The 11,464-nt window shown below is 32.7% G+C and overlaps 1 protein-coding gene, 1 long non-coding RNA gene and 1 other non-coding gene across 3 annotated transcripts; 1 reads left to right on the plus strand and 2 right to left on the minus strand.

The window, feature by feature from the left end:
• Positions 1 to 4,737: 4,737 nt before the first annotated feature.
• LOC125208127 lies at positions 4,738 to 5,785 on the minus strand. The gene is made up of 2 exons (XR_007174059.1): positions 5,715 to 5,785; positions 4,738 to 4,970 (listed from the first exon to the last, which is right to left on the minus strand). It is a non-coding gene; the product is annotated as an uncharacterized LOC125208127 (long non-coding RNA).
• A 1,412-nt stretch (positions 5,786 to 7,197) lies between these two features.
• On the plus strand, positions 7,198 to 7,269 carry TRNAD-GUC. The gene has a single exon. It is a non-coding gene; the product is annotated as a tRNA-Asp (tRNA).
• Positions 7,270 to 7,820: 551 nt separating this feature from the next.
• Positions 7,821 to 9,944, minus strand: LOC125207584. The gene is made up of 3 exons (XM_048106985.1): positions 9,316 to 9,944; positions 8,948 to 9,120; positions 7,821 to 8,219 (listed from the first exon to the last, which is right to left on the minus strand). The coding sequence occupies exons 1-3, from the start codon at positions 9,826 to 9,828 to the stop codon at positions 8,066 to 8,068; spliced, it is 840 nt and encodes a 279-aa protein (XP_047962942.1). The 5' UTR covers positions 9,829 to 9,944; the 3' UTR covers positions 7,821 to 8,065.
• Between the last annotated feature and the right edge of the window lie 1,520 nt (positions 9,945 to 11,464).

Raw genomic sequence — 11,464 nt, forward strand, 5'->3', positions numbered from 1 at the left:
AAAACATAATATAATAGACAATATAATATAAAACTTTATATAATGGCATTTGGGTTAGGGATGTCACAATTCCTCCCCTCTTTAGAAATTTTGTCCACAAAATTTCTTTTTCACTGAGCTCACTTATCCAAGAAAAATCACTGACTCAAAACCAAATGCAAATTTAATTTCCTTTTTTCATTTCCAACACTTCAGTACTGACAATATCCATTTATTTGTGAACACTTTACGTTTCTTTCCAAAAATTGCATATGATTTGTTTCAATACTTAATTCTCTATTTAGACTAGATCTTATTGCTTCACAACATGATTTCTGAAGGATTCTATAACTTTTTTCTTTTTTCCTCATATTATGACATAGTTTTAATGTATAAGCAATACGAGCTACTTTATCTTCAATAAGATTACAGAAGTATAATCCAAACTTACTATTTTGATGTTATCATATGCTTCTTAATATTACAAGTGCAGAATTCCTTTATCATTTACCTTATTCATTATAAGGACTTAATATACATCTCTTTAATTCTATGATACTTTTACCAACTACCCGTTATATTTGGGTTAGTTTTCTTCCACCACAAATATTTGAAATCTATAAGAGCAATAGCTTCTAAGTCTACTATTTTTACCCTTAATCAAACCAAACAACTCTCACTACCTATGTGCCACCGTCTCTATCAGTCCTATCACATATATAAATTTTTAACACGTCCTTAAGATATCCAGAAGTAGCTCTTATCATTAATTGTCTGTACCTCAAATTTTCTCATTAAGCTGAAATTACCACCATCTGTAGAAATTGAATACAATAGTATTATATTAAACTGAATACTTATAACATTTCTTCTATTATTAGATATCCATGCCGATATATGAAGTCACAATTAGCGCTTTCTATGTTAACTGTTTTCGCATGTAATCAATTAATCAAGATAAGTGATAATATCTCTATCAATCGTATTGCAATTGATGCATATATAAATCTGAATACATCATTGTCCTTAACTTAATTTAAGCATGACTCTTATCGTTGCTATATCTATGTATCTTTATAATATATAATAAGATTATTTCCAGCAACGATGATAGATATTTCAATTGTACACAGTTTTTCTCAACCCCAATTTTCAATTAATACTACTTTTATGCTCTCGTCGATTCATATATAAGTTAACATTTCATTTTCTATATGGTGGACATAATTTCTGATATTCCTTCTATCCCCTTCTCAATCTCTTATTTTTAAGTACTAACATTTTATGCACTTTTAATGTTTGGTCCAAAGGTGATCTTATAATTAATCTTAATATCTTGCAGAACTTAAGTTAAATATCTTACTGGTTCCTCATGAGTTTTTTAAGGAATAATTATTCCATTAAGGTAGTCAGGACCCGAGTCATTTATTTACTCAATATACTTACAATCTTTAAGGGTGATTGGTAATTGGTATCCTTAAAGCATACATTCTCTTTCGAATAACATTATCAATGAATACAAATTCTAAGATAATTTTCCTGTCACGTCTTCTTTTCTTTTATTTTCTTACAGACAGATTCTGGCGCATATATTACAATCTGCTCCTTTATTTCATTATTATTATTATTATTATTATTATTATTATTATTATTATTATTTTCTTAACAGTTCTATCAGATTATTGTTCATTATTACTTAAGCGAACAAATCACAACTCTGTTATGAATTAAAACTCTTCTTTATACCTCATTTTTGTTTTTATATATAGCACTAATATATGTACATTGTATGTTTATAGCTCGCTAGGATTTCATAATAATAATTTCAAATATTTACTCGTATGTTTACATGTTTCATTTTGTTCAGACTCTTATAAATTCTAGGACTCATTTATTTCATAATTCTATGTCCATGAATAATGAATTATTATTATTATTATTATTATTATTATTATTATTATTATTATTATTATTATTATTATTATTATTATTATTATTTTTATTTTGTCAATCAATAATTACTCAACACTATTATGGATATACTTTTATAACTTTTGTTAATTCCAAGGTAATTGCTTAATTATCTTATTGCCATGTACTATCCTTTATCATACATTATGTATAACCAGAAACAAACTTGACCCTATTTTATTAATTATTGCGAATTATAACTGTGAACCACTTGATTATATGAAACCTTTGGCAATATACTGATCAAATCCTATAATTTATAGTGTTTGGAATATTAATAAACTAGTAATTTTTTGTGTAGAGTATTCTCAATGATCAATTTGTTATATTTTACTGAAATCATTATTCACCCCAAGGTTACATTTTCTATCATTAACGCATGTGTGTTATTAAAATTATTATCACGTGTAACTTTCTATGTCCAAGTAGTTGTTACAATTTTAAGTGCCTATCACTCATTTGGCATCCTATAACTAGCTTCTGAAACTCTAACATGTTATGAATTTTCATGAGTTTTAGTTGTTCACCTGGTAATATAATCAATGTGATACTTATAACCATACTTGTTCGATTTCTTTTAACAAAAAGTTTTCCTCTAGCAAACTCTAATATCTATGTGGTAAGATAAAAGCTATAAATATTCATTTCTTTCTCATTCTCTTTATTTTATATATATATTATTTATATCTCCCTTAGTACTATCAAAATATTTCACAATCTTTCTCTAAATATAAATTCTTCTTATAATAGAGTATGCGTTTATGATGTTTTTAAACTGTACCAACTGTTTAGAAATTCATGTTAGTATCTTTTGCTAAAATATATATCCTTTCTTTTCAAGGTTTTAAGAATTCAATAAACTATTTATAATATCTTTATCTTTAGGAGATCAGAAGCACTTCTAAATTCCCTATAGATCTCTCCCTCTTAGATCTTAGATGAACAAAGTATCAAGATAAATTAGAGCTTCAATACATAAACATCAATTATTTTCTGTTTAGACCCTATCAAAAATTCTTATCAATAATTTCACTTTTGGTAACTAAGATTCACAAGACATCCTAACTCTTTCAACTTATATCATTTATCACCAATTTCTTATCCTTTATATAACACTCGTATTTCTTAACAACACACAAAAAGTCACATCGTTGTCTTTCAAACATATATTTGTAGAACACTTCATGCTTCAATCTACTTTATTGTTCTGAGTTCTCATCTATTCTTGTTTCAAATTACTCTCACCATTTTGTCCTATCACAATATATCTATCACAAAGAACATGACTATTACTTCAAAATAAAGCTAATTTCATAGTAGTTGGACAATAATAATAATAAAATAATTTCACGAATTGATAACGCACAACATTTATTGGTCTTGTAAAAGTATACCAAGTTTGGTTACAAAGCAAAGTTGAAAATTTAACAAAACCTTTGAACAAATGGTGTACAATTTAAATGACCCAAGAAACAAAATTTATTTGATTTATTGGTTTATTAATGACGCTACAAAGATTTTGATTATGTGGAGTGGCCAGTTCCACACAATCATTTTCTCTGTCACATGGATACTCTGCCCCATACTTTGGTAATCTTTTGCCTTTATAAAAATTACATAATCTTTCACACTCAAATTTTACTTTAGTTCCAACAAAATACCTCTAAAGAAATCAAATTGTAAAAAAAAAATTAGTTAAAAAAAGATTGACACAAGGTCCACTTCACTATCTTAGTTCACATGGAGCATTTTTATATTTTGTTATTATAATAATATTATTATTACTATTATTATTTTTATTTTTTTATTTTTTTTCAGACATCTTGGGGTTTATTACATGATTATTCATTCTTGATGATTTAAAGAACTCAACTTATACCTGATGAATTTATATTCATACGTAAAAATCAAATATACTAATATTGTCCACGTAGCTCCACTTTTTTTTTCTTTTTTTTTTCATTCACTTTTACTATTTAACTCTTTTAACTTAAGTTTAAGGTCATTATATTTTGAAGTCCTTCATCTTATATGTTTATAGGTGTTGACTGACTCTCCTATGACACATAAATACATAACTGTCAAACAAATAAAAAAAGATTTCATATACGAAAGGGTCTACATTTATATTTAACGTCTAATATCATTGACACTATATTACATTGTATATCCTATGAGTGGGTTTGATTGATAAGTTTCAACTGGTACAGTTAATAGTTTAACTTTTTCTATTTATAAGGTTAAACTTCCCACTTAATAAAGAAGGAAGTAATATGATATAATTATGACTATTTTTGTTCATGGGAGCGTTCACATGCGACTATGTTAGGCTCAGGGGAGCATTAGTCAATTAGATACTCTAACACGTATCTCATATATATATTCACAAAATCATTTATCAATTATACTTCACAAAATCAATTATCAATTGTAAATCAATTATCAATTGTATACTATCATCGATACATGTACTTTTTGTTCTACCAAGCAAGATATTCACTCATAATTTCCATATAATACCACAAATATAGAAAATACTCATATATTTAATCAGTGATGCAGGGCGGCTGACCCTTCTCTCCTCAATGACACGTATATTCATGACAATACAAATGCAAATTAAACTTATAACCAAAATGTATTATATGATATACATGAATACTATGTTCCAGCGGGATTATATCCCCGCTCTGATACCACTTTTACTGTCACACCCCAACCAACCCCTTTGTTGTATATTCTATTTATATAAATATAAAAAAATTTAAGCTAACCTACATGTAAAAATTCATAAAGCATCCATATAATATAAACTCAAACATCAAAATTAATATGTAATTTCATATTTCAAAACATGTTGAATTGTATTGAGACTCTCTCTCCACTCTATATATTATACATTGGTCTACATGCAAAATGATGAGGAGGAGAAGGTTGCTATAATGCATCAGCCGCCAATCCTGATAACACATGGAGTTTCTAAAACTCATATCAACCAAAACATCAGCGATATCATTTACCTGAAAAATATTAGTGGTTTATATGAGCCACAACTCAGTGTATATAAATTTCCCCTCTAATTTCACATCACAGAAATATCAAGCATATTCTTTAACTATAATATATATAACTAGAAACAATAAATGTCATAAACAATTCCATATTCACATGCATATGCCTTTATGATCCTTTTTAATATTATGTGACTAATCAAGCCTGGTATCTGCCCGGGATTTCCATTGTATACGACCTGCAGGTCCCTTTTAATTATTTGACCTTTCCACGAAGGCCCCTCTTTGATTTGACCTTTCCACGAAGGCCCCTCTTTGCATTTTGACCTTTCCACCTTTCCGAAGGTCCCTCTTTGCTCTTTGTATTGACCCGTAGGTCTATTATCATTGTATATGACCCGTAGGTTTTTTGCCATTGTATATGACCCGTAGGTCCATTGCCATTGTATATCAGATCCAGAGCAAGACAGTCACATATCCTCTTTAATCCCATGATTCGAATGATTCCAATACCATACATCAAACATATCCATTGCACCAATTTCATATCCATATTTTCCATCAATTAACTCCAATACTATCGATAAACATATCATTTGCACAAATCACATATCCACATCATATTACACCATCAATATCAAATAACACAACCATTTCAGGCTCACATCATATAATTCAAATATTCACTCCAATTTAACACATAGCAATCAATCACATAAAATATGTAAAATTAAAAGTGTGATTTATACACACCTGATTATGGTAGATACTAGATGAGCACTTAATATCTTCTCACGTTCTACTATCCTTACTTCTTTCGTATAACTTAATATCTTCTCACGTTCTACTATCCTTACTTCTTTCGTATAGTCGGAGGTGATGGACAAACAATTTTTCTTATATTTCATCTTTCTTTTCTTTGATTTCTGCCTACTTTTATTTTCTCTAACTTCCTTTTTTTTCTCTTCTTCGTAATTCTCTTTTCCTTTTCTTTTTTTCAACTGTTTACTAACTCAGACCTATATATAAATTTGAATGACGGTTATACCAAATATTAAAATGACTGTTATTGATATAATTGTAAATTAAATTAAATAACTTACTAAAAGGCAACATACATGTCATGTAGCTTTTTTTTTTCATTGCCATTTGTCCCGTGAGATTAGTGGCATGTTTATATGGTGACCACGTGCATGCACCACCTTTATTCTTAAGTTGTATTACCAATTATTTATATAATACTTATCTAAAATAAATAGTACTATATTTTTCCATGCACAAATTTCTTTCAATCATTCCATGCATATATACACATTATTACACGTGCACAAGCATACTTATATATATGTACACAAAACTTATATATATGTACACAAACCTATTAATTTTCATCTAATTAGTTAAGTCATCATTTTCATACTAATTTACTATTTTTATAATATAAAACATAATATAATAGACAATATAATATAAAACTTGATATAATGGAATTTGGGTTAGGGATGTCACAGGCAATCGTCAGCAGTCGGGCGTCGCAAATATATGTCGCCAAAAGCCTCCACAAAAAAACTTACAAAAAGTCTTGAGACATTCGCGGCCAGTTGTATCCCCGACGTGAAGGTAGTGCGACAACTTTGCCTTAACTATTTGAAATTGTTGTGGATCACTTCCATTCTTCGACCGTCATTCATTGCCAGCATGACTGCCGCACCATCTTTGTCTTTCGATGCAACAAGAAGTTCCTTTCACTTCATCCGACCTTATAATTATTTTTTTTTGATCCGTCATTGCTACTAATAATTAGATATTTGCATATATATATATATATATTTCATGTATGAACATAAGTGTTACAAAATGTTACGAACCATGGACGTTCCAAAGGCCCAAATATCTTTAATATTTTTAAAATAGAATCATTTAGTCCACTCCAGCACATTGCCAAGTCTATCTAATGGGCCATGACCTCGTCATTCACAATTTCAAAATAATCCAAACTAATTATATTAAAATTCTATCCCTCTTTCCTAGCTCGGATAAATTAGTACTTACTAGTATCCTAATTATTTCGATGATGAAAATGAAGTTATAACGGAAAATATGTAGTAATATATACTGAAATCTTAAAGCAAAATACGTTATTATACATATTGTCAGATTACTAAAAAAGTTTTTTTTTTCAAAAATTAAGTATAAGAAATATATATAGCAGTATTACGTAACTGAAGAACATCAAGTCGTTGTAGTATAGTGGTAAGTATTCCCGCCTGTCACGCGGGTGACCCGGGTTCGATCCCCGGCAACGGCGTTTCCTTATTGCCCCATTTTGGATTTTTCTTTTTAAATTTACATTTTTTTTAATGCTTTCATTAATTTCTCCCAAATAATGCAAACCAGTATTACATATCCAATGCAAAATTTTAATTACTTTTCACTTTTCATCATCTAAATTTTGTTTTTAGTTTCAGTTAAATGATTACGGAGTATTATTATACTTCAATACATATTTGTGTAAATTACCAAGTACCCTTTCATATTTTCCATAGTTCAAATTATACACGAAATATTATTCAGAACTTTCATGAATGACATGTATTTACAAAAATATTTCCAACAAACTTATTCAAACCACTAACCAAAATCCCTAGATCTAATTTTGAAATTTTAAAGAAAACTAAATCCACAAACAGGGAAAAGATATGGCATATCATTAAGTGTGGCTGAGAAATTTTTTGCTGCAACAATTCAAGATTTTCCAAGGGGACCCTCATCAGCTACTTGCAAAGAAGAAAAATAAGACTAAAATCCAAAAAACAAGAAAATTCATCATATTCTAAGTCATCAATTATGAAGTCCAAATGAAATTAAAGGGAGCTAAACCACTTATATTAGAAACATGGATACCATAGCATTGTTCATACTTCATACAGAGAGATGTTACAGTCAGAATCTTGCTATTCTTTAATATGTACATTACAACAGAGAAAGAAGACATACCAAGAAGCAAAATTTCATCAAGATTCAAGAATGTTAGACCACAATTTTCTCCTTGGCACTTGATGACTACTATATTTCGATGTTGTGTAGCTATATTAGGTTTCCGACTAAGAAGCTGCTGTGATAGGAGGCCAGTGAGCTCCCTCTTGTAAGAAGTTTGATGGAAGATTGCTTCTTTTTTCGTACATATCGTTTACTTCTTCTTCCTCTTCGTCATCCTCAGCATCCCATAAGAAATGAGCATATGAAGCGAGAACATAGCTGCACCGTGAAACGAAGTTTTAACAAAGGAAAAATTAATGAAATCATTTATGTTTCCCACTTGACCAAAAGCTGCACAAGTTTTAAGTTCATCACATGATTAGTTCACCTGTTTAATTGTTTATAGTGTGACATAACATTGATAGATTTGCCAAACAAATAAGACAGCATGTGGTCAGAACTAAATCCACTCAGTCTAAACATGAACTAAAATCAAACAGACGCATAAATTAGCAATGAAGAGGAGATAGTTAAGTCACTACACATAAATATTGACCAAAACATAATATCCTAGTTGCTCTGTATCACATAATTCTCATGGAGATTCATTCATTGCAAAGTATTCATGGAGATTCATAGAATCAAACCACTGTCTAAACTAACATGCCAAACAAAATGGCCAACTCAATCATAACAAACTTTACCCTCAGAGATAATAAAAGAACCAAAACAGCAAGAATCATATCCTTTTTGCTCTGTATCACATAATTCTCATGGAGATTCGTTCACTGCAAAGTATACATAGCTCAGAAACTAAGTAAGCAAACAAAAAAGGCCAACACAATTATAACAATCTTTTTCTTCAAAGAAAATAAAGAACCAAGAAAGCAAGAATCATATCCTCAGATTCATTCATTGCAAAGTATTCAGAGCTCAGACCATTGTTACTATCTAAGCAAACAACCAACACAATTAAACAAGCAAGAAGGTAAGAATCATATCCTCACCAATCATTGGGGTCAGTTTTGACAGCTTGATCAAAATAGGCCTCGGCTCGAACAGCGTCTCGTTGCGTCTGCCATATTAAATCCGCGTAGAGCGATAGCACATTACCATCACTCGGATTAGCCAAAATCGCCCTTCCACAATACTCCTCTGCCTTTACCAAATCTCCCCTAACCTATACACACACATCAAACAATTCCAAATTCAAATCTCAACCCTCCAAACACAAATTCACACAAAAAGGATAAACAGTATAGTTCTTCAAACCATAAATAAATCACACACACAAAATTGAAGGCATAAGGTATAAAATCATGCCCCAATTTCCACCCAAGACCTAATCCGAGATTAATTAGCAGAAGAAAACTACCTCCTTAAGAAATCGAGCATAATTGGCGAGGAGAAGAGCATTTCCAGGATTAGCTTGAATCATCATCTCATAGTAAACGTCTGTGCTCTCCCGGCCGGGACCCGACCCGTCATCCGATCCCCTACCTCCGCCGCACACTCCCCCGCCGCCGCAACCCCCAACGCCTCCGCCAACCACCAGCGTCTGCGGCTTCCTCTGACTCTCCAGATAGCCCACCGTGGACAGGGCGCTGGGACCGACCTCATGCCCCTCCCTCCGCTCCTTGACCCGCGCCAGCTTCGGCATCGGCATCCGCGGCGAGCGCTTCGCCGGATCCTTGAGATCCGACTCGAATCGGGTCGGCGTGACCCGACCGATCCCTTCCTCGGAGGTCATGGACATGGAGAAGGACCGTGTCCTCGTCAGCTGCGGCAGGGATTCCGGCTCCGGCGAGGATCCGGACCCGGATCCGGCTGCTGAATTGTTGTGAAGCCATGAATTCAAAATTGGGGACGACGCGCTCCTCAGCAGCATTTCTTTTGAGTGTTTTTTGATAGTTGATTGTTCAATTTGAATTGTTTACATACAGTAATTGGTGGTGATAATGGAGGCGGCTGCTCCTCCTTGGTTGATGAAGGAGAGTGGTTGGGATTTTATAAAGGGGCGGAATTGGAATGTAGCGATGATAAGACAAATGATTTTTATGAAGAATTGAATCAATATTTGTCAAATGTTTCACGTGATGATAATGAGGTGGCGTTAGGAAGCACCGCTTATCTCAGATGTGTGGAGGCCCATCGAGATTTTATTAATTAAGAAAAATAATAAAATAGAAAAGTAAATAAATTAGATATGATAAAATAAAGTACAAAATTTAATTTTAAATGTTTACTGTATATTTTAAACTTTCCTCTCTCTGATTTTAGCTACTTCCGAGGGCATCTGCATCGCTGCGGAATGCGGTCTCGATCTCGTCTCGACGAGACGAGACGACATCGAGATAGCGATGCGGGCTCCGTCTCGTCTCGACGAGACGAGATGTCTCGACGCGTGACGCGTCCCGGCGAGGCCGGCCTCGAGCTCGCGAGACATGCGCCCGGTGCCACGTGGCGCGCGCAGGCGGCTGGCGTGACGCCCACTCGCCGACCCGCGAGTGGGCGTCGAAATTATGACATCATAATTCATATGTTTTAAAAAAAAAATCAATTTTTCAAAAAAAATTAAAAATTAAAAAACAAAAACGGTAATATGATCGTTCAACGGTCATATTTAAACTTTTTTTTATTCTATATATACTCTTCTCCATTCTCCATTTTACACACACCATTCTCCATTTTACACACAAACACATCTATTCTCTCATCTCTCTTTCTTTCCTCTCCAATCACTTCTATAAAATCATTCCTTTATTTTTTTCTTCTCCCAAATTTAATCCATTATGGATCCATTTGAGCAAATGCGTCGCAAGGATCTGCGGAGAGAGCGTTCCGGGGTTCTCCAAGCTCGATTTAACATTATCAAAGCCCCGGCTCGACAGCGGTTTATGGAGAATATATGGTCGACATCTCACATGCATAGCGTGCATAATCTTGCACAACATGATTACCGCCGACGAAAGACCTGAGGCAAGAAATGGTTCGACCCTGAAATCCCCGGGAAGCTCAACCGCAAGTAGTCCGCCTCGAACGGGAGTGCATCCGTCTTTGCAAGAGCGGTTGTCTATTCGGGCAAGGACACGTGATTCTACCGCCCACGCCCAACTCCAGGAGGATCTAATGGAGCACATTTGGGCAAAAACCGTTAGATGATCGTCACTAGAGAACTCCTTCTTCTGCTTCTTTGACTCCATTTTTTTTTTGAGTTTAAGTGTGCAATTTGTAATTTCTAGTTTTTTAATTATGTCTTTTTTATTTTTTTAGATATTTAAATTGTAATTTTATTTTATTTAATGAAGTGTGTTTTTTATTAATTGAATTTGTTGGAATTAAAAATAAAAAATGAAATTGAATGAATAGTTAAGAGATGGTTAAGAGATGGAGGGATGCAGGTGTTGTCTCTTAGTTAAGAGATGAGCTGAAAAGTATAGTGGGACCCATGAATAGTTAAGAGATGAGACGGTTAAGAGACGGATAAGAAACATGGATGCGGATGACATAATTCTTCAACTTTT

Source organism: Salvia hispanica, chromosome 2 (genome assembly GCF_023119035.1).
Source record: "Salvia hispanica cultivar TCC Black 2014 chromosome 2, UniMelb_Shisp_WGS_1.0, whole genome shotgun sequence".
Lineage (NCBI taxonomy): Eukaryota > Viridiplantae > Streptophyta > Magnoliopsida > Lamiales > Lamiaceae > Salvia > Salvia hispanica.